The sequence below is a fragment of the Pipistrellus kuhlii genome, unplaced genomic scaffold (genome assembly GCF_014108245.1).
Source record: "Pipistrellus kuhlii isolate mPipKuh1 unplaced genomic scaffold, mPipKuh1.p scaffold_m20_p_9, whole genome shotgun sequence".
Classification (NCBI taxonomy): Eukaryota; Metazoa; Chordata; class Mammalia; order Chiroptera; family Vespertilionidae; genus Pipistrellus; species Pipistrellus kuhlii.
In genome coordinates this window covers 1,084,212-1,107,800 of record NW_023425595.1, presented here as the reverse complement: position 1 = coordinate 1,107,800, position 23,589 = coordinate 1,084,212, and the positions used below count along the sequence as shown (strand labels likewise).

The 23,589-nt window shown below is 58.8% G+C and overlaps 1 protein-coding gene across 6 annotated transcripts in view; it reads right to left on the bottom strand.

The window, feature by feature from the left end:
• Positions 1 to 22,388, bottom strand: part of ANO1 (anoctamin 1) — a 137,280-nt gene extending 114,892 nt beyond the window's left edge. For 2 of the 6 annotated variants that reach the window (XM_036427829.2, XM_045577470.1), the window contains exon 1: positions 22,254 to 22,388. In XM_036427829.2, the coding sequence (XP_036283722.2) occupies positions 22,254 to 22,287 (34 nt within the window). In that variant the 5' untranslated portion in view covers positions 22,288 to 22,388. The remainder of the gene's footprint in view (positions 1 to 22,253) is intronic. The other 4 variants (XM_036427831.2, XM_036427834.2, XM_045577471.1 and 1 more) reach the window with 2 other exon arrangements.
• Positions 22,389 to 23,589: the final 1,201 nt, after the last annotated feature.

Below are 23,589 nucleotides of genomic sequence, written 5' to 3'. Positions count from 1 at the left end.
ATGCCTCCGCGCTAAGCTCCCATCAATAGCCTTTTCCGCACAAACGGCCTGCGCAGACGTCTGCCAACGCAGTAAAAAATCATTACACGCCCGGAGCCCCGTGTGGGCACACAACGTTCGGGCCCAGTGTGCCGGGAAAGGAGTGGATCTTGGCTGCCAAGGGTACTGTTTGCTCACCACACCCAGAAGCAAACAGGGGTGCAGCCAATAGCCCTCTCCAACAGGGCGGGGCGTCAGGGCCCGGGGGGCTCGGCTGGGTGGGAACCTGGAGCTCAGCCCAATCTTGGAGAGGCCCAGCGGGGAGCCAAGTGAACTCTGAGGGCTAAGTGTGCGAACCAGTCATTTGTCCACCGAATGGCCATGTGAGCCTTATCAAGTGGATTGGGAGGGTCGGAAGGCTTTTAATGCTTCTTTAAGCAGCAGGAAAAGCCAGACCCGTGCGCCCGTGCTGACAGCTGAGGGCCGTGATTGACGTGAGTGGGAACCAACCCACCAGCAGGGACCTCCTGAGCCGCGTGGCTCCTGCTGAGGCTCCAGCGGCTGCAAGCTCCCGCCCCCGGGACCGCCTTCTCCTCCCAGAGCTGGGGAGGCAGGAGCTGAGTTGGGAAGGACGAGGGGGGTGGGCTCCACGGACCCATTTCCAGTCCTCATCTGAATGTCCTCTGGTCTATGTCCTCCTGGCACAGCTGGGCATGCCCCGCCCACACCAAGTGATTGACAGGCACTCTTAGCTGTGTGACCAGGGGCACATTATATGCTCTTTCTGTGCCTCGGTTTCCTCATCACCAAAGTACTAAAGGATGTGACATATGTAAAGGGCTTGGAACAGTGCCATCAGTGCATTCACCCACCCATCCACCCACCCACCCATCCACCCACACATCTATCCACCCACCCAGTGTCACCGCGCCAGGCCCTGTGCTCAGGCTAGCGAAACGAGTGCATCAAGGGAGGCCGGTGTGGTGGAGGCAGTTAACAGGGACCTGGCCTGCTGGGTGCTATAAAGGAAGTGAAGCTGAGCCCCCGCATCAGCAGCTCGGAGGTGAGGAGGTGGGTCTGATGGGTGGACCTGGCCTCGGCACACAGAGCTGACTTAGCCAGAATCAGGAACCTTCCACATCATAAGTCACAGCATCATTCTACATGGGCTGTGAACTCCATGAGGGCAGGACGGTGGTTCCCCTGCAGCTCCAGCCCCCGGCCCTGCAACTGGCCCAGAGGAGATGCATTGCCATCTGTTCAGCTGGGCGTCATACGGCAGCGGAACAAGGCAGTCTGCTCAATGTGTCACATTACAGCACAGAAGAGAACATGTGACATGTGTGAGGACGTCAACAGACATTGAAAAGACAACCCACAGGGGGTGAGGAAATACTTGCTAATCATATAACTGGTAAGAGTTTGATATCCAGAATATATAAAGAGTGCCTACAATTTAACAACATAAAAATAATGGGCCAAGGTGCCTGGCAGGCATGGTTCAGTGGTTGAGAGTCGACTTATGAACCAGAAGATCATGGTTTGATTCCTGGTTAGGGCACATGCTCCGGTTGCTGGCTCAATCCCCAGTATGGGGCATGTAGGAAACAGCCAATGATTCTCTCTCATCATTGATGTTTCTGTTTCTCTCTTCCTCTCCCTTCCTCTCTCTGAAATCAATAAAAAACAACAACATATTTTTAAAAAGATTTTACAAAAACAGGCCAAGTAACTAAAACGGATGTATAAAGAAGATATACAAACAGCCACTAGCCACATGCAAAGAAGCTCAGTATCAGTGGTCATTAGGCAAATGTAAATCACAGCCACAATGAGATATGTCACACCTACTAGGATGGCTGCAATTAAAAAAAAGAAAAGAAAAGAAAAGAAAACACAACATAGCAAGTGATGGTTAGGACGTGGAGAAGTTGGAACCCTCACACCAACTGGGAATGGAATGGTGCCACCTGAGTTTGGTGATTGCCCAGAAAGTTAGAGATATGATCCAGCTGTCCCACTAGGTATATTCTCAAAAGAACTGAAAACTGAAATAGGTACCTATATGCAAATGCTCATTGCAGCCTTACAAACAATGGCCGAAAGGTGGAAATTACTCAAGTCTCTATTGACAGATGAATGAATAAACAGAGTGTGAGCTACATAGAATGTCACCCAGCCTTAAAAAAAGGAACAAAGTTCTGGTACATGCTATGACATGGATGAACCTTGGAAGTAGTATGCAAAGTGTAATAGCCAGACACAAAAGGACAGCTATTGTATGATTTCACTCAAAGGAAGTATCCAGAATAGTCACATTCTTGGAGACAGAAAGTAGAACAGAACGGGGACCTGGGGGAGGGCAGGGGAGGGGAGGGAAACGGAGTCAGTATCTAATGGGTATAAAGTTTCTCTTTGGGGCGTTGGAGAGTTTCAGAAATAAATGATGGTAATGGTTTCAAAACAGTGTAAATGATGCTGGATTAATTATACACGGAAAATGATTAAAATGTCATGCTATATGTTTAACCTCAATTTAAAAGAGCAAAAAACAAAATGAGGAACCTTTGTAATAATATGAACAATAAAGATTGATATAAAAAAATAAAAATAAAATAAATAAAAGAGCAAAAAACAAAAAGGCAACCCCTCACCTACCCCCAACCAAACCCGCTGATCCTGTGCAATCCAGAAACCCTGGCGCTTCTCTGATGCCTGCCTATCTCACTCCCAGACCCACATCCAGTGACTTCCACCATAGGCAGGTCTGGCCTCCGCCTCTCCCCGCACCCCGCTGTGCAGCACCTCACCCCTGGACCAATGTAAGAGCCCCCAGAGCAGCTCTGCCTGTGCCAGCGCCCGCGAGGCCTGCTCTCTGCGGAGCGGAGTGGCCAGAGGGATTCCGCCCAAACCTAAGTCAGCTCCCGCCCCGCCCTGCTCCAGCCCCCTCCAGCGCTCCTTCTCACCAGCCCAGCCCCACAGTGACTAGAGGCTCATCAGATCCCATGGCCCCTCCTGCTCCCTCCCTCCCCTCTCCCCAAACTGTCTCCACAAACGCATCCGGAAAGCTGCAGGCACTCTGGGTCAGAGGTTTTGCACTGGCTGTTCCCTCTGCCCAGAATGCACTTCCCCCTCTCCCACCATGCTGCCCACTGACAAGGACAGCCCTGGCCACCGATTTAGAACCGCCGCTACTACCATCCGCTACGCCAGTGCCAGCACGTTAGGGATTTCATTAGGCACTTCTGGCGGTCAAGAGAGCCTCGCCAGGGCCACGGCTTTGTCTGCTCTGTCCTCTGCTGTGTCCCAAGCCCCGAGGACACAGTGCCAGGCACCCAGCCAGCTCATAATGGCCCGCTGAACAGGCGAATGAAAGATTCAGGAGAGCGAGCCTCCTGCTCCCACAAATGGGTCTGGGCTCCCGATCTGGCTCTTGGACCTTGAGGGATGGCTTCATGACTCAGTTTCCTCATCCATAAATAGGGAAAACAGCGGGGTGAGGACCACACGGGATGATGTATGAGAGACTTCCACCCGCCCACTCAGCAAGTGAGTTATCTACTTTGTCTCCCTCCCTCCCTTCCTCCCTCTCTCCCTGCCCAAGATGCCATCAGTGTAGAGATGCACATAGGACATCCCAACAGGGTGTTGTGGGATGAGTAGGAGTGTGTCAGGCAGTGGAATTGCCACTTTGCCTCCCCCTACCTCCACCTGCCCTTGCTGGAGGTACAGACTGTGGCTACATAACTTCTTCATAACCAGTGAGGGAGGTAGTGAGGGAGCTGGTGAGGGAGCTGGTGAGGGAGGCGGCAAGTGTAACAGTCCACGGCTCAGGGCAGTGAGAGCCAGCTGGTCCATGGATACCACCGAGCATCAGGTATGATCTCACATCTGGGTCTCAGGGAACCGGCCCATGTGGAGGAGGCCTCCAGGCTGGCTTTTCCTGCCGCCCGCCCCCTCCCCTCCGGTGCCCAGCTCCTGTCTCCCCTCTCTGGCCAGGGGGGCCCTCTCTCTTCCTTGTGGCCCCCTTAACTTGATGGGCGCGCAGCCTCATTTCTAGAAAGACGCCAAACTGGGCAGCTTAGGAAGCGGCCGTCAGGGTGAGTTTCTCCTTGGAACTCCAGAGGGAAGGAGAGGGGCAGGGCGGAGAGGGAGGAGGGCACGGTCCGAGAAGAAAGGAGGCTTCCGGGCTATAGTTAGCATTGCCCGCTGGTCCGAGGTGGCACCCTGATTGCAGGGCGCAGCGCCCGGCCCGCGGCTCCAGGGGCGGGACCAGCTACGCAATTAGGCAAACCGCGCGCAGCCGGCCCCTCGCCGGTCCCGGTCCCGCCCCCACCCCCACCCCCTCCCAGGTTTATTTAATAACCTCTGAACCGGGAGGGGGAAGCCGTCCAGGGAGCACCGCCCGGGTCATTTATTTTAGAATTATTGGGACAAAAATATCCAGGGCCGAGATTTATGTGCGGGGAGAGGCCCAGGAAGCCAGGAGCCCCCCTCCCCGCGGGTCCCAGCCTCATTCGTCTCCTCCCCGCACCCCCGGTTCCCCTGCACTTTCCATCATGACTTCGAGTCCTAGTAGTGACTTTATATCTCAAATAAATCTCCAGAATAGCACGGAAATATCGTGTGTATTAATAGCGCCTGTAAAAACATCCGAAATCCTTCCATCCGCCACGCGGTGGACACGGCGCGGGGAAGGGCGGGGGGGCGGGGGGGGAAGGGGGTGAGGGGTGCGGGGTGGGGGGTGAGGGGTGGGGGTGGGGGAGTGGGGAGGGTTGCTCTCCTGGACTGAGAAACCTGCAGGCGGCAGCCCCCAGCCCAGCCCCAACCCCAGCCCCATCCTGGCCCAGCCTCGGTCCGGGTGCAGACTGCCTGCTTGTGATGCCCCAACGTCCCCTCCACACCCCAGAGCAGCGCAGCGCAGGGGACGGCCCCCCCAAGGAGGCTGGGGCCCCCTGTCTCCCGCCCTTCGCGTGCCTCTCAGGCCCCTGAGAGCTGCCCCTCTGGGGTCCCCCACGCGCTGCGCTCAGGGGCCCCCGCCCCCTCTGGATACTCACGGGCGGCAGGGTCCTCCTCGGGGGGCAGCCCCTCCAGGCCGATGTCGCCCTCCCTCATGGCTGGGCTCGCTGCCCGGCTCCGGGGCGCCCGGGCGCGCGGGGTCCGGGAGAGGAGGTGACTTCGTCTTGGAGGGTTCGGAGGGCCGGGTCCGAGCGCGGCTGGTCAGGGGGCAGTACCCCTCCGCCGGTCCCGACGCAGGGCGCGCGCGCGCCTGAGCCAAACTTGGCCTCCTGGGCGCACCGCCGCGCCTCTCCCTCCTCCCCCTCGGCTTCTGGGGCTGGGGGTCCCGGGCCAGCCTCCGCCCCCCGGGGGCTACCTGCGGGCGCCGCCCTCGCCACGCCACGCCCCGCACGCAAATCGACTCCCCGCCACGGTCACCGAGCTGAGCGCTGGGGATGGGACGCCAGCGAGGAGCAGCCGCCCCGCGCTCCGCTCCGGGTCCGGCCCGCCCCCGCCTCCACTCCGAGGGCGCCTCTCCACCGGCTCTGGACCGACTTATCAGCGGGGCCCCGGGCAGCCCTGCCAGGCGCGCCCCCAGCCAGGCCCCCAGGGAAGGGTGTCCACTGGGGGAGGGGCATGGGGAGCGGTGCAGCCGGGGAAGACAGGCACAGCGGGGGGTGATTCTGTGGGTGGCCTGTCCAGCAGCAAGGAGCTCGTTCCAGACGCCCCCCTCCCCAGGCAAGGAGGCTTGAAGCTGAACCCCAGGCTAGGAAGAGCTTGGGGTCTGGGTAAAGGCAGAACTGCCCCCCAAATAGGAGACATCCTGGTGCTTGAGGGCTCCAGTGAAGTGAGGTTCAGGAAACCGGCCAGGGGTGCAGGCAAGGCCTTCTGACCCACATCCTGCCGCCGGCTCCGGGCTGGGAGCCGGAGGTGCCCCTTCCAGCCCTGTCCACCTTCGGGCCAGGTCCAGACAATCCCGCATCCTCCCCGGGCAGAGATGCGGGCACCTGCAGAGTGCAGAGAGCCACAGGGAAGGCTGCTCCAGGGTCTCTGGAAACCTCGCCCCCGTGACGCCTCACAGAAGCCCGGTGCATGCTGAGCAGAACTGCCTTCAACAAATCGCTAATTTGAGCGGCTCCCGGACCTCAGCACAGCGGTTGGTGGGCCGGGGGCAGCCCGAATGACATTTCAAAAGGTCACCTCACACGTCCTGCGCCACAAGACAGAGCTGGGCGGGTGCCGGGCGCCCTCCTGTGCCAGGGACCCCAGAGCCACCTGCCAAGCTAACGTTCCACAAGCCACCAGCGTTGTGGCTGGCCCCTGGCGGAGACAGACCCCGCCACCCGTGGGGTCAGGCATCACCCACATGAAAGGGATCTATGCATCTTGGTGTCGGTGGTGGCGGGGTGTATGTGTGCGGGGGAAGGGGTAGAGAGCTGCGGTTGCCAGTCCTCCCTGATCCACCCAGGCCTGCTCCGGCAGAATCTCTGTCCTGGGCGGAAACTCTCCCGGTAGCAGCAAAACCACAGAGAAATGTCTCCGGTCGAGCGTGTGTTCCCTGGCCCTCTCCCGGTGTGCTGCAGGCGGAGAGGACAGCCACGGGCAGGAGGAAAGGGACCTGTCACTTCACTGTCTTCAGCATGCAGCCCCCCTCGGTCTGGACTCAGGCACCAGGTGGAGGAAGGCTCACCTGGGAGGGGTCTGCCCGGAGCCCCAGCCCCGAGGGCTGGGCTGCGCGCTCCAGACACTCGCCCCGGGAGGGCAGAGCGGGCCCTTGCAGGGGCCAGGAGACTTTCTCACAGGGAGTCCACCCGACCCCAACCCCTGCTGTGCGGGAATCGAGATAAAAAACGCATTTTTCTGGGGAGGGCCTTGATGGCCGGCCATGATCCATGGCGCTGGCTCGGCTGTGTAAATACACAGAGGAAATTTTAGCATGCTAACCCCTGGAATGATGAACTATAAACCGAAAAGGCTCAGGGGGGAAAAAATGTAAATACGTCCAGGGCTATTTTTAAGCCCCATTGTTTACCTTTATTTGGGCCAGGGATGGGCAATGGCACATTCCGCCGGCTCTAAAATGCGCATTATTGGACGCATTGATATCAGCGGACGCGTGTTCAACGGCCATGAACGGGGGCTGGCTCGTTCCGACAGGGAGCCGCCGTTTCCGGTTCCTTCCACGCTCTGGGCTCAGATTGAGTTGTGCTCCGGCGGGACCTCCAGCCGCGCCCAGCCCAGCACGTGCGAGAGCCGGGCGTGGACTGAGGCCGGCTCAGCAGATATTCCATTCTACCCGGTTTAAAAAGATAATCCGAGTCAACACCGGCTGTTTTGTTTGTTTTGTTTTGTTTTGTTTTTTAACAAGACCGGTTTTGGCAACCATTTTGGTAAATGTTGTGGGGCGAGGAGGATGCCAGGCAGGGGGATGTTGGGGCTCCACGTGGCCCGAGTGGGGACGGTGCCCTGGGAGGAGGCGGAGTGACCTGCCCAGCCGTCCTCCGGGGAGCCCCGCGAGGGAGGCGGCGGGGACGGCGGCCAGTGACAGCAGATGTTTACGCCAGAGCAGACTGGGGCAAGCAGCCTGGCGCGGGGAGTGGCACGCCTGTCATCCAGCCCAGCCATCATTACGGGGCACAGCAATCACACCACACGGCGCTTGTAATCATGGGCCATGGTTTCCCTTTTGGGGAGGCGGTGAGGGAGGGGGCGAGGCTGGGCCGGCGCTCCGGCCCTGGGGTTGGCCCGGGTTTAAAATAGGCTTGGCAGGCCAGGACCGGTTTGGCTCAGTGGATAGAGCATCGGCCTGCGGACTGAAAAGTCCCGGGTTCGATTCTGGTCAAGGGCATGTACCTTGGTTGTGGACACATCCCCAGTGGGGGGGGAGGGAGGGGGCGTGCAAGAGGCAGCTGGTCAATGTTTCTTTCTCATCGACGTTTCTAACTCTCTGTCCCTCTCAATTCTGTGTAAAATCAATAAAATATATTTTAAAAATAAAATAAAATAAAAAAGTTAGAGAAGAGATTTAAAATAAATAAATAAAATAAAATAAAATAAAATGGGCTTGGCAGGGTGAGGCCCAGCCCCGCTGGGTGGGACAGGTCCAGCCCTCCTGGACACCGGAGCCTTATCAGACCCCGGGGCCTCCTAAGACCCCGGGGCCCCGCGGAGTCTGAACCTGCACGTGACTCAGGGCCACCGGCAACAGCCCCCGAGTGTCCCCGGCTCCCCACTGCTGCTCGGGGGCCGGCCAGAGGCCAGAGCTGACTCAACGAACAGCATGTCGCCGAGCCCAAAGCCACCCCCGTGTCACCCGCAGTCACCCAGCCCTTCGGGTAAAACAGGAGGAGCCCAGTGTCACCCGTCCTCAGCACAGGGACAGGGTCAGGGGTCACTTCGATCCTGGTTCGTAGTCTTAGGAGGTCTGTTTGCAATTCAACAGGGCCCTTTGAGCACCTGCCTTGGGTAGGACTCCGACTCAGGGTTGGCGGAGGGCGAGGGTACAAGTGAGTGAGATGAGGCCCCGGTCCCCGCAGGCTGGTGCACAGCTGGGGGAGATAAGCCAGGGGTGGGGGAGTTAAGGCCGGGCCTCGCAGAGACAGAGCGGCTGGAACCCATCGCCCACAAGGTGCTCCTTGGCCCTCGGTTAGTGCATCTGTGAGAAGGCCCTGGCTCGTACTGCCTCTGGGGATGGAGGTGGGAGGTTGGGGGGAGAGGGGGTGAAGCTGGAAAGAGAACCCAGCTTCCAGCCCGGAACGCGGCTCTCGTCAGCACTGGGCTGGAGGGTGTCCCTACGTCGGTTGTCCTCGGTCGTCCTCGGGCTGGCGGGCAGGGCCTGTGGGGGGTGCTCAGGGGCAGCAAGCCGCTTGGAGCTGCGGGGCCCCTGACCTGGGGCCCATGGAGGGGATGGGGTTTCTCTGGGTTGAGGTGGCGTAAGGGCAGAAGTGGGGACAAGGCACAGAGATGGGGGAGCAAGTGAGAGCAGGCCAGCCTGGTGGATGTGGGGCCCCGTGAGTAATGAGTCCAAAGGCGGGGTTCAGGGAGGACCCCAGGCCTGAGCAGTGCACTATCTATTATAGAGAGATAGATACAGGAGGATATGGTTTATTGATTTTAGAAGGAGAGAGAGAGGGAGTGAGGAAGGAAAGGAGAGAGAGAGAGAGAGAGAGAGAGAGAGAGAGAGAGAGAGAGAGAGAAATGTCGGTCAACTGCATCCCATACGCACCCTGACTAGGAATCGAACCTACAACCTTTTGGTGTAGGAGACAAGGCTCCCACTGAGCCAGGCAGGACTGAAAAATATGTTAAAAATTGCATTCAGGTGAATGTGACATACCACAAAGTGAACCGCTGTAAAGTAACGACGCAGTGGCGTTTGGGACAGTCACAGTGTGTGCAACCATAGCCACTTCCCTCACCCCAGAGGGAAGCCTCCACCCCACAGTCAGTCCCTGCCCCCGGCCCCCGGCCCCCGGCCCCCTCCCCCGCCTGCGCTGTCCCCGTGGCTTTGTCTGTTCTGGGCACTCCGTGTCTGCGGGACGGTGCCGTGTGTGGCCTTCTGTGCTCTTCTCTCAGTGTTTGTGTTCATAATTGACAACGTCCTTGATGCTCTTCCACGCTATTGCATGTGTCAGCATTTCCTTTCCTTCTGTGCTGAGTGAGGCTCCTGGCGTGGCTATACCGCAGTTGGTATCCGATGGGTACTGGGGTCCCTCCACGGAGCCTGCAGGGCCTGGGGTTCTTCTCCGATGGCCCGAGGATCCCTGGCAAGGCTGGGCAGAGGGCATCGTGGCTGAGCTGTGCGGAAGCGGAGGGGGCTGGGGACGGGGAGCAGCGGCGAGCTGGGGAGAAACTGGCCCAGCCTTCCCGCAGTCTGAGACGCAAGGCAGCTGCTCAGACTGATAGCGGGGGTCCCGGCATGGGCCCGAGGTGCTGGAGCGGGCCCGGCTCCCATGGGTGCAGAGGACCCCCTTCCTCTCCCGGCTTCACAGGCACTGGGACCCCGGGGACCAGGCAGCCGCCGCCCGGCCTCCCTCGGAGCATGTTTATTTAACAAGCACTTAGCCAGCACTGACTGTGTACCAGCCCCCAGCAAGCGCTTTATAGAAGCCACCCTCTGCCGTGCGCTCCAGCTTCAGTCCCACTTCACAGGTGAGGAAACTGAGGCTCCGGGAGGTGGAACCACTTCCCCGAGACCACACAGCCGCCAGTGTGAGAGCCGGGGCTCAGACCCAGGCAGCCGGCTCCGGAGTTGGTGCTCTGAGGTCCGGGTCCAGCTTCCCCGTGCCTGCCACCTGAGCTCCAGGCCCGGCTGCAGCCTGAGCTGTGAGCCTGGGGCTTTACTTCCTAGTGTTCCTTTATCAGCTCATCTCTTCCAACTCTTTTGTTTTTTTTATTTTATATATATATATATATATATATATATACACACACACATATATATATAATTGATTTCAGAGAGACAGGGAGAGGGAGGGGGGATAGAAACATCCATGATGAGAGAGAATCATGGATCGCTGCCTCTTGCACGCCCCACACTGGGGATGGAGCCCACAACCTGGGCCTGTGCCCTGACCGGAATTGAACTATGACTTCCTGGTTCCTAGGTCGACCCTCAACCACGGAGCCACACCGGTTGGGCTATGTTTATTATTTAATTGTGGCAAAGAGCACATGACGTGACATTTTAGCCATTTTCAGGCGTTCTGTGGCCCCGACGTTCACTCACACTGTTGTGTGGCCTCATTTATTCACAGAACTCTCTCCCCAAACCGAAACTGTCTCCCAAAAACACACGCCCTTCCCCTCCCCTCCCCTCCCCTCCCTTCCCTTCCCCTCCCCCTCTCCTCCCCTCCCCTCCCTTCCCCTCCTCTCCCCTCCTCTCTCCTCCCCTCCCCTCCCTTCCCCTCCTCTCCCCTCCCCTTCCCTTCCTCTCCCCCTCCCCTCCCCTCCTCTCCTTTCCCCTTCCCTCTCAGCCCTGGCACCTACATCCTACTCTCTATGAACCTGACCCCTCTAGGGCCCTCCTATCCTAGGTCACACAGGGTTTGTCCTTGGAGTCTGGCATTTTCACAAAGCCCAGGGCCCTCAGGTTCACCCACGTGGTTGTGGGTTTCAGAAGGTTCTTGTTCTTAAAGGGCTCATCCAACTTTATTCTTAAAGAACCCAATATTGCCAGTGGAAATGGAAAGTTAGAATCGCTGGCTACATAAAGAAGGTGATAGTTTAATAGAGAGTAATTTTAAAAAATATGTTTGTGTTGATTTTAGAGAGAGGAAAAGGGAGAGGAAAAGGGAAAGATGGAGGGAGGAGGGAGAGAGGGAGGGAGGGAGGAAGAGAGAGAGAGAGAGTGAGAGAAACACCAATGAATGAGAGAGAATCATTAATTGGCTGCCTCCTGCATGCCCCCCACAGAGGGTCAAGGCCACAGCCTGGGCATGTGGCCTGACCAGGAATCGAACTGTGAGTACCTAATTCATGGGGTTGATGCTTAACCACTGAGCCACACCAGCTGGGCTAAAGCACAGTTTTTATGCACCAATGTTCACTTCTATCTGGGTGCCCTCTGGGGGGCGGGCGTGAGCCTGCGTGGTGCTGCTGACCCAGAGACTTGGTGGCAGAATGGTGACAGATCTGCTGACCCTAAACCGAGACTCTGTCCTTGACAGACTCTACCAGTCTGCAGGAGAACTGAGAACCAGCTGCGTTCTCACCACGTGCTGCCACCCCTGTGCCCCCGACATCGTTCCCTTCGCACTGAAGTGGCTCACAGAGCCCCAGGGGCTGGGGTGCGGGATTTGGAGAAACACTCCTGTGCACCACCCCAGTGTGTGAGGCGACACCGTGGCCGGTCACATTGGCTGTCTTCCTTTCCGATGCGATGAGGGGAGGGGAGGGGGGGCACAGGTTTGGAGACCTGGCACTAAATACTCGCGCCATCTTGTCTTTATCCGTTACCCCAACCACGTGAGGTCTGAGTTATTATTCCCACTGACAGCCGAGGACACGGCTAACCAGAGGCGAGGAATGGCTTGCCCACGTCCGCACAGCCTGTAAGTGGCAGAGCCAGGAGTCAAAGCCTAGCGCAACGGCTTCTAGAACTTTCCAGTCCATTCCAGGACTCCTCCCCCCCCCCCCCCCCCCGCACCATACCCACGTGCCTGTTGTTTTCTAGAACTTTCCAGTCCATTCCAGGACTCCTTCCTCCCCCCCCCCCCCCCCCCCGCACCATACCCACGTGCCTGTTGTTTCTCTGGAGTTGGAATTAGGATGGATGGACCTAGCACACCAGCTGCAACCCCATGATCGTTCTACCGTGTTTCCCCGAAAAAAAGACATCCTCCAGAAATAAGACCTAGCGCATGGAAAAATAAGACATCCCTGAAAATAAGATCTTTGGGAGCAAAAAATTAATATAAGACACTGTCTTATTTTCGGGAAAACAGGGTAGGAGCAGTTAGAATGCGATGAAACCAACAGGGAGAAACCCTGGTTCCGTCCGTTGCGGTTGGCTCCGTCCGGAGTCTGGGCTCAGGTCTCGTTGACCTTGGTGTCTCCCTCGCCTTCCGCCCGCCGTCTTCCAGGAACGACCAACAGCCTGCGGCCCGCGTGCCTTCGGGGCTGCCCAGGGGGCTCCGGTTTGGGGAATTAAAGGGACTCTAATGAACGGTGCAAATATTGACGCTCCGGGCTCCGTCGGGGAAACACAGCCCGGTGTTTTTTCAGAGTAAATAGCGCCCATGCCAAGGCCCTTGGCAACGAGGCGGCGAGCAGATTGCCGAGGATGGTAGGTTTCTGTGAAAGTCCCTCTGTAACTCAACACGCCCCGGGGGTCCTTCCCCCCAAAGGGCCGCCGTTCCGGTCAGGCCTCTCCATGGAGCCCTCCGCCTCCTCCCGGCGTGGGGGACGGGCCGCGCGCGTCCCCGCGGGGGGATCGCTTCCCACGCGTCCAATGAGACAAAACCCTCCGGCTCCGGCCTGCTCCTGGGGGCCGGGCCTCTGGTGGGTGCGTCGCCCACGAAAGCTTCAGCGTCGCCATCTGATCGGAGGGCCTTGCCTGGCAAAGGGCCCGTCTGACAGCTGGATGCCAGCCTGCCCAGAGCCGGAGGCTGGGCCTCAATGGCGGCGGCGTCACGCGGGGTCTTTTGTCCCAAAGGTGAGGTGACCAGACGTCCCGCGTCCCACTGTCTTAAAATGCTTTGGGACGCGGGACACATTGTTAAAAATCAGGACGTCTGGTCACCTTACATTCCTCAGGTATCCTCATCTTCAGATCTTCAGCCTGGGCGGGGAGGAGGGGGCGGGGAGGAGGGGGCGGGGCGGCAGGTCCCAGGGAAAGAGCGCACGGGGTCAGGCTGCCCGCCTGGGCTCCTGGGCCTCCACAGGCCCCCTCGGGCGTCCCTGGGAGAGTGTCCCCGGCTCTGAGAGAAGACGGCGCACCCACCCGCCTTCCTCTCCTCTCGGAGAGATAACGTGTTCCCAGATGCTCGGAGGGAACCTGAGAGGGGCAAGCCGAACTCGACCCCGTTTGTCTCCGAAGGGGCGGGAGCCGCCAGGACGCTGCGCCCATGGAGCTCTGGGCGTGGGGTGCACAAAGCCGCAGTCTTCGCCGGGACGGCCCGACGAGGCGTAGGAGTCCTTTGTCCCTCAAAAGCCGAGGGTAAGTCCCGTCCCCAGGCCACCCTGTGCTCCCAGGGCCCCGGGGCTGCCTGCTGCTCCCCTCCCTCCTCCCCCCTCCCCGGACCTCTGTCTGGGCGTGGGAAGACCTTGGTGAAGGGGACCTGCCACCCATTGTGCTCACACCGGGCCTGGCAGTATTTCTGCCCGCAGCACGGCGGCCTCGCTGGGTTGGGGGGCACTTGGACTCGGCCCGGGGCAGCTCAGCAGTGGGAGGCAGGACCACCCGCCGCCGCCTCGGGCCTGGAACAGTGGCCCCTGTTGGCAGCACACTGGTCGTCACCGTGGTTTCTGTGACATCGGTTCGGGGCTGACCACCCTCTCCCAGCCTCTGCTGCGCTCCCGGGCAGAGCCCACTGGGTGCGGGGCTGGTGGACAGGCCAGCAGTGCCCAGAGCTGTGTGCTCAGTGCCGCCTGGGGCGTCTCACTCTGGGCAATGAGTCCTATCACACTCTGAGAAGCAGGGCAGGGTCGGGAGGGCAGTAGAGGGGAGGGGAGGGGACTGTGGGGCCCACGTCCTGGCTGTGGGGCTCACTAAGGCACCCCCCTCCCGGCCTCCCCAAACTCACACACAGTGCAGGGGTGGCGGCACCCACCCGAGAGGGGTGAGCATGACGTGAACCCCGGTGGGGGCGGGGTTTCGGGGGGACCTGGGCCAGCATGTCCTGCTGTGCACCTGTAGGCCAGCAGCAAACACAGGGCTCCCTCGGGCAGCTGTCAGTGAGTCAGCTCAGTGGCGGTAACAAACGGCACAGCTGGTTCAGCTTAAACCACAGACATTTACTGTGCCCATCCTGGACGCTGGAGTCCGAGACCCAGGTGCCCCGGGCGGGCTCCTCCTGAGGCCTCCCTCCTGGGTGTGTAGACGGCTGTCTTCCCCCTGGGTCCCCACATGTTCCCTGTGTGTGTCTCCTCTCTTTTTCAAGGGCACAAGTCACATTGGATTAGAGTCAGACTAAGGTGACCAGATGCCCGCTTTTGGTGGGACAGTCCCGATTTTTAACAATTTGTCCCGCGTCTCATGGCATTTTTTAAAAAGTCCCGATTTTGGGATGAGGCACTGGGACCTTAGGGGCTCGGGGGGGGGGGGGCAATCCTGGAACAGCCAGGAGAGGGGGTGGGGCAAGCCAGAGGGCTGGCAGCAGAAAGGGCTGCCTGGCGGGGCTGTGGCCGCCAGAGAGGGACAGCAGCCTGGCAGGAGTGGCCCAGAGAACAGACACCCGGTGTCTCTGTCCTCTGACCCCAATGGCTGCGCATGTTCAGAGTTCAGAGCGTGCCAGGGATGAGTGTACCCAGTCCCCTAAAGCTCCCCCGCCCCCAGCGCGGGGCAGAGCGGGTGGCAGGGGAGCTGGGCTGCAGAGGCCCCGGCACCGTGGCCGAGGGCTTGGCCCCAGCTGCGTGGACAGCAGACTGAGCTAAACAAACAAAAACAAGCCACCTGCCGGGTCCTGCCAGCCAGGATGGTCTGAGGGGACCATTCTAATTAGGGACAAGTCACCCCCCTGCTGGAGCCCCCACCTTCTCCCTGGCTCACGGGAGGGGCTGGTTCTGGGACCAGGGCGGCTGTTTGGGCAGGTGGTCCAGGAGAGCTTGGGCCCAGAGCCACAGTCCCCCGTTGCCAGGGGCACAATGAACCCAGAAAGATGCTCTTGCAGGTTTCCTAGGACCAGGGAGGGGGCTGCCCCTTGGGGTCCCAAATCACCCCAGGTGTGGGACAGACCTACAGTCTAACCTGGGTGCTAACGGAGCCCAAGTCGCCCCTGAACAGGGACTGTGGGTCTGTCCTCAGCGTCCACTCAGCTCCCTTGGCTCAGGGGCCTCATTCCCACAGCTTCTGAAGCAGCTAGTGCTTAGGCTCTCAGTGGACCTCATGGAAGACTGTCCTGCAGGACTCCTCAGGGAGGGGAGGAGGGGCTTGGTCATTTCAGGGAGGGGCTGCCCAGCACCTAAGTCCCCTTCCTATTGGAGGATCCCCCAGGTGGGTACAGAGCCTGCTCCTGTGTTAGGGGGTAGGAAACCCTCCAGCTCCAGCTCTTGGGCAACTGGGCCATGGGCATGTGACCCAGGCTTGGCCAGTCAGATGCAACTCTGGAGCAGAGAGGGCAGAGTTAGGATTCTCCCAGGACAGCGTGGCACTGTCTGGTAGCTGTGGCCGCCGAGTGCAGCGGCAGGGGGTCCTGCAGCGCCATGGAGGGGGGGGGGGGCGGCTTGCCCGTCCTGCTCACGGCTCCCCCAGGCCGCCTTCCTTCCTGCCTCATAGGGTCTTCCATCGTGTTCTTTCCCAGACTGAGGTGCTGAGGTGCTGAGCAGCGCGCTGTTCCTTTTACTGGACTTCTGACTGGGACAGTCACAATTGGCATTCCCGCCCGGAAGCCCGCTGGTCTCCGCACCTCCCTGCTGAGCCTCTGGTGCGGTCTTGTTTCCGAACTCTGGATTGTATGAGGGCTCTTGTTTCCTGCCAGACCTGGGGGCGGGCGCACAGAGACGACCTGGGGAGAGGCGTCAGGGCCGAGAGCACGGGGGTCCCAAACGCTGGGAGGCCACCGGCTCACACCCCCCGGCCCTCTGTCAGCTCGGCGATCTCGGGCTAGTGCCCTCAGTTTCCTTGTCTGTGAAACGGGCATCTGTCATTGTGCCTCCCTCCAGCATCGTCATGGACAGCAAGTGAGCAGAACAGCAGAAGCACCCCGTGCCTTGCCCACTATTGAGTGCTGACCACTATTTTTTTTTAAGTATATTTTATTGATTTTTTTACAGAGAGACAAGGAGATAGCTAGAAACGTCGATGAGAGAGAAACATTGACCAGCTGCCTCTTGGACACCCCCTACTGGGGATGTGCCCACAATCAAGGTACATGCCCTTGACCAGAATCGAACCTGGGACCTTTCAGTCCGCAGACCGACGCTCTACCACTGAGCCAAACCGGTTTCGGCCTGACCACTATTTTTAACCGTCTGACTTCCAGAACTCTGTGTTCCCAGTGCCTCCTTGTCCAGACAAACCCCCAAAGGACTTGATGCCTTGAGGAGCACTAAGGAGCTTAGTAAGTGACAGCAGCGCCCTATAGGGCCAGATGGACTCTCAAAGCATCCATCTGCTCCGGCAGAACCCCACCCCATTCCTGAACTGCCGAGTCAGGGCACTAACGTGCTTTCCCTCTTTAAGAGTCTGAGAGGGCTGTCAGTGTGGAGGAGCGTGGAGGGTTAGATGCTGAGGGGCCAGGACTTTGAAAGGTCTTTGGAAGTTACCCTGTTTCCCTGAAAATAAGACAGTGTCTTATATTAATTTTTGCTCCCAAAGATGCGCTAGGTCTTATTTTCAGGGGATGTCTTATTTTTCCATGAAGAAGAATACGGTACACATTTATTGTTAAATGAAAATAAAGGAAATTTATTACCTGTATATGATACGGTAGTACGGTAGTTGTCAACACAAACCAGACAAACTGTGAATCCTACAGTATCAAGAATTTACTCATTTATTCAATGACAATCATGTCATCATCTTCTGGAACATCATCATAACAATCCAATTCCTGAATTTCCTGGTGAATTTCTTGTGACTCCATTTCTTTCAGAATCAGTGGGCCAAATCTCTCATGTTTAGCCTAGGGGGGCCTTGTTTTCGGGGAATGCCTTATATTTCACTCAGAAGGAAACCTGTAAGTAGGTCTTATTTTCGGACAATGTCTTATTTTTGGAGAAACACGATATATTCTTTTTTTTTTAAATATATTTTATTGATTTTTTTATAGAGAGGAAGGGAGAGGAATAGAGAGAAACATCGATGAGAGAGAAATACCAATTGGCTGCCTCTTGCACACCCCCTACTGGGGATGTGCCCGCAACCAAGGTACATGCCCTTGACCGGAATCGAACCCGGGACCTTTCAGTCTGCAGGCCAAGGCTCTATCCACTGAGCCAAACCGGTTTCGGCCGGAAGTTATATTCTTAGGAGGGAAACTGCGCTAGAGGGGAAGGGGCTTTGAAGAGACGTGAAGAGGGCGAGGACGCCACCGACACAGCCGGGAAGGGACCTTGGGCTGGAGGTCAGAGTGAATGGGGAGGGAGTCCCCGTGTGAAGGCCCTGAGGGCGGCTGGCTGTCACTCTTACCACAGGTTCACTAGTCATTGCCACAGGAATGCTGGTGAGGAGGGAGGACGAATCCGCCTGGATTTACCAACACGTCTGCAGCATAATCCCAGGTAAATATTGACTCAGCGTGTTGACACAGAGGTATCTTATCACAGTGCAGTGTGAAAGTGACCCAAAAATCTAATTGGTTGTGAATTGTTTTACGGCGCCAGGAAGATGGCCCAGAGGGTGTTGGTTACCAGGTTTTACAGTCTCCCGTGGGAGGGAAAACACAGGGGTATGTACATTCGAAGGAGCACTCACATTTTGCCAGGACTGAACAATACATATCCAAATGTCTATGCACCCACCTAAAAACAAAACAAAACAATCTAAAAAAAATCTAGACACGGACAACTCTCTCTGTCCATTTGAGACGGAGATGGCGCTGGCATTGCCAAACACAGCCTCGTCGTTACTACTAAACGCCCTGGCGGTTTCTCTGAGCACACCTGCAGTTTCCTTTTCAATGGAGTCATTTATCCAAAGCAGAAACTGTGGGGAGACCCAGGCTCCGAGGGAGGAGGACACACCCAGGCCCCTGGTTCATCGGTGGCCTGCCAGGACCAGGACGAGAAATTGTCCTGAGCCCGTGCCACAGACCGCCCGTCGCTGCACCCCTCCTCCGCCCCCCAATGTTTATTCTCTGCCTTTCCCTTAGCAAAAGAACACCTAGTTTTTAGCCGCATGGGACAACCCAGAACAAACATTGCATTCCTAACCGCCCTTGCACCTCGGCGTGGCCATGCGACTGAGTTCAGGCCCGTGGAAATGAGTGAAAGCGTGGGGGCAACATCCAGGGAGGGAGAGTGCCACCTCTGCCTTCTCTCTCTCCTGTCCTGGGATGCGTGTGTGATGGCTGGAGCTCAGGCAGCTGTAAGGGGCCACGAGGTAGATGCCGTTGCCGAGCAAGACAGAGCAATCTGAGGGAAGGGCCCTGGGTCTCTGCCGACCCTGTGAGCCTTCTACTAGCCCTGGAACCCTGAAACGCCCACCTCTGGGCTTCTCTTATCGGGGAGAAAATTACGTCCATCTTTTTAAAGGTGGTTTGTTTTTTTTGTTTGTTTTTGTTGTTGGTGGTGTGTTTTTTTTTGGTCCCTTGCTGTTGAACCAACACGAGCCTTCCCTGGGTCTCCTCTCTCTGAAATACGGCTGTCTAACTCCCTCAGGATGACAGAGATGAAGGGACAGCCCAGAGGTCACACCTCTTGCAGGAACATTTCGCTCAGACCTGTGGGAAGGAATTGCTGGAGCAAACGGCCCCTGCCTCCAGCGTGCGGGCCCAGACCGAGGCCTGGAGAGCACTTCCCAGCAGGATGTGCCCACGAGGACAGGCAATGAGGCTGGTGGCACACTGAAGGCCATGGCCACTGCCCCCAAGTCCCAGCTCCGGGATCCAGCCCTGCCTCAGACCAGCCCCCATTTATACTGAAGGCCAAGGCCATGGCCACTGCCCCCAACCCCCACTCCCCGAGGAAACGCGGCAGTGCCAGGGTGTGCGATCTCAAGGCTCCAGGAAACACTTCCCGGAGGGGCAGCCTCTGGGACAGGTGGGTGCACGGGTCCAGGGAACTCTGGTCGAGCTTCTGATGAATAGTGTCACCCGTCCCGGTTCCCCTCAGGGGTGAGATGTCCCCCCCCCCCTTCCTATTTGTCCCCATTTCCACCTCCTCCAAAGGACCCCGCTCTGACCGGAGACAGACAGCATTCATCCCGCCACGTTCCTGCCACGGGATCGCACCAAGCGCCAAGCTGCCTCCTCTCCCGGCCTTGAGCGCCCACAGCGGCATTTCCCAGCGTGTCCTCTGGGCGAAGAGAGGCCCAGTGCTCAGCGGAGCCAGATACTTAGGGCCTCCTTCTGCACAGAAAACAGCGGCAGCAGCCAGAGACAGGCCCTGCCAGCTCCCACGCAGACGCGAGCACCCCCAGGGGACACTGCCCTATGCAGGGTCCTCCGTGCTGGGGACAGACCGTGTGTAGAAGAGGAAGCTGAGGGAGAGGTTGCTTTGCTCCTGGTCACAGCAGCGAGGAAGTCCCAGCGCCGGGATCCATCCCTGCCTCAGACCAGCCTCCACGCCAGGAGAAAGTCATCACACATGGCCCTGGAAGGGAGCCCTGAATCTCAGGTGACAGCTGGCAGAGGAGACTGGCTTCTCACTGCCAGCTGTGTACCCCCATCCCTTGCTCGGGACCCCCCTCACGGTCCCTGCACCCCACTGGGGTCCCATGTCTGTCCAGCAACCTGCAATCAAACCCATTTCCATTTAGCCCACAGTCACCAGGACAGGCTCATGCTGACCTTATTTATACTAGGGTGTGATCGACTGATACATGTCTAACCGTTTCCCTTTAGAGAGGCAGGCATTATAGTCAAGGGCTCTTGAGACCCTGCAGCGCAGTGACAGAGGAATGAAGCCTGGAGGGTGTGCCTTCCAACAGGGTAACAAGAGATCTTCCCGTGGGACGCCCTCCAGGTTCAGCCCTGTGCTGCCAGGAGGAAGGAACTGAAGTCCAGGCCAGAAGGCCAGGGGCTGTGCAGTGAGGGTAGGAGTATCACTCACCATGCAGCTCCTGGATGGAACTCCCACCCAGGAAGTGCCCCTGGGAGAGGTGGGCGCTGGTGGCGGAACCTGGAGGTGTCTGTGCTTGTTTATCCCCTTCTGACGCTGCTGGTGGGAACACTGCATCCGGCCCACCCCTGAGAGGACCCCAGCGCACCTCTGTCCCGCCTTCCTCCACCCTCTCAGGTGTTTAAGACCGCATTTCCCAGAATGCCTTGCTCCCCACCACCACCACCACCACGTGGAGCAGGCTGGCTTATTGATGACAATGACGGACGATGCCACCACACCTCCGGCGGACGGGCCCAGGGGCCAGCGAGGAGGAAAGGGGCTCTCGGACAATCTCAGGGAAGGGATCTCAAAAGTTTGGCAAAATTTCGTTGCTATTTGAGGGCTCCTCTGTAAACATTTGATTGCTCAATGCGAATTCCTCCTTCCTCTGTCTTGACTCCCAGGCACTTTCAGAACCAAAAATAAAAATTAGTTCTTTTCCAGCTAATTCATTCATTTTTGCAAGTCCTCACTCTGTCCTTGGAACTTGTGTCCCAGAGGAGGCCAGAGGGCCCCAGAGACAGAGGGTCATCCGTGGGGGTGCTCCAGCTTTGGCAAGGACGTCTCTGGGAAGGCAGCTAGCTGCCCCATAGACTCCGACCTCTGACCTCTGACCTTTGAGGGGGAGCACAGAGTGGAGGACCACTGAGCACCACCTCCTGCCCCCTTTGTCCTACAGGAGAGGACATGCTAGCTCACATCCGGGAGTTCCCTTTGGGGGGCGAGGCGAGGTGACTCAGGCTCCTCTTTCATTCACTCACTCATTCCATCATAGATGGAGTGATGGAGAGATGTCATTCATTCATTCACTCATCAAAGGATGGAGGGTGGGTCTGACCACCAAGTCTTGGACGTGGTGGCTAAATGAGACGAGAGAGAGGCTCTGTTTCCAGAAACGCCTCTGCCCTGCCCCAATGCCTCCCACTGGCCCCCGATGCCAGGAAGGCCCTCGGAGGCCCACCTTCCCCAACAGAGTCCCCTCAGGAGGGATGGGAAGCAAGATGCTGCCAGCGGGGAGAGCAGAGCAAGTGTTCCTTCTGAGCCTCACGGTCCTCCTCCGGTCTCAGGTGGACCAGAACCCACACGGGGCTGCACAGCCCTGACGCTACAGCTGGCAGGTGAGGAGCAGGTGCGACTTCTCCTCTCTGGGCCTCAGCTGTACCCTTCCGTGAAAGGGGATCATAGCGGCAGAAACAGGGGCCAGGCCTGTGCTAGAGCCCTTAACACAACTCGCGTGTCTCCCACCCGGAGTCCTTCGTGGTGGAGCCTCGTATCAGCCCCATTGTGCCAATGGGTAAACCAAGGCACAGCGAGGTAAGGCACCTCCTCCAGATGCCCCAGCCGGGGGGGTGACGCAGGGTCCGGCCTCAAAGCTCTGAGCCCCACAGGGCTCAAAGGCATCGTTGGTAGAAGGCTTCCCTGCACGTCGGGTACACTTAGCGCTCAATACAGGCAGAACGGCGCTTCTCAATGGCGGTGTGGCTTTTGACTTCAAGGGACATTGGGGATGTGACAGCAGAGGGTAGGTTACTATTGGCCTCCACAGTCCAGGTTTGCTGCTAAACCCCTGGAGCGCGCAGAATGGCCCGCAGGACAAGAATGGCCCCGCCCCACACGTCAACAGCACGGAGGGTAAGCAGGCTTGGGCTGGGATCTCGACGCCTTACATTAACACACCCACTGATGGCCGCCCACCCTGGGTGCTTTCCCCCCCGAGGGCTGGTCTGGGCACCACTGGAAGCCGACTTCCCTGGGTCCTCCCTGCACCCCCCCAGGGTCCCAGAGGGCAGCCTGGGCTGGCTGGCGGCGAGCTGCCCTGGCCCCCGCCCCACGGACCCCCGCCTGCTTCTTACTTGCCAGCAGAGGCTCCTGCACCGTCTCCTCCATCGGATCCCCTCCCGTGTCCTGGCCTCCGGTGGCGCCGGGCTCCCGCGGCGGGTCAGACACCGGGGCAGCGCGACACCTCTGTGTCGGAACCTTGGGCAAGGTGGCACAGGCCACTCCTGAGGCGAGCGGAGTTTGCAAAGTGAGTCAGAGGGTTCGCAGCCAGGTGCTGGCACGTGCGTTAATCATTAACGCGCAGCTGGGACACTTCCCCGGGATCCCGCGTGGCATCTGCCAGCCTCCACCGCGGTCCTGAGCCGCCCCCCCGGTCAGGGCTCAGCGTAGCCGGGTGCCTGCGGGAAGGGGAGGGTCCATGCCCGGGACCCCTCTCCCACCGTCCGCAGGGCTGCAGCTCTGGAAGGGCGGGTCGAGGAAGGAGTGGGGTCCCGTTCGACAGCCCGCACGAAGGCCCCTCCGGTCGCCCCGCTGCCCGCTCCTAAGCGCCTCTTCCGTTCCCTACGCTGGGCCAGCCACTGGCCGAGCATCATCTCCATGAATATTCTCGCCAACCCTACCCATGAAGGCTTCCGTGTCTCCGAGTCCCGGGCGATGGGGGCGAGGCCCAGGCAGGCTGATGTCCAGCGACAGGCCTGTGAGCAGCAAGGCAGAAGGAGAGGAGATGGTCGCCTCTCCTGGGGCCTCTGTTTGCAGGCTGGACGTGGGGAAATGCAGAAACACTGCTGAGCACAGGTCTCTGAGCACACAGTAGGTGCTCAATTGTTGCTGCTGCTGCTGCTTCTCATGTTCCCGGGCTGTGTCTCAAGGCCATGGCCCTGCCCGCTCTGCTCAGTGGCGGGGAGCACGTGGCTGACGTTGGGTGAAGGGCTCTGTCAGGTGACTGGGCCAAAGCCACAGGGCAGGTGGGTCTGATGCCCAGGGACGAGCTTTCAAACAAAGATGCATTCGGGCCCCAGGATGTTATTCGTCATCTGGGAATGTGAACCTCACTTCCTTTGGGGGCGGGTTTGACAGCAGCGGTCCCGGGAGTGGCCGTGGGGCCCCGTCCACACGGGCTCCAGGCCAGCTGAGCTGCCTGACGTGCCTCCACTGGCGCGGATGGCAGCAGAGCCGGGCTGCGGTGACGGCGTGGCTGCTTGGCACTCACTCCCATTGCTCTCCTGCGTGGGGGAGGGCGTGAGGGTGCGGACGAGGGTGGTGGCTGGGTGAGGGAGTGTGGGGAGACCTTCCCTGGCGGGTTGGAGGAGGCTCTGAGGGGCAGGGGACTTTTGGGGGTGGCAGGATCCAAAGAGGCTGAGGACCCGTCACTGTTGGCCGCTCCAGAAATCAACTCTGGGCTCAAGCGCT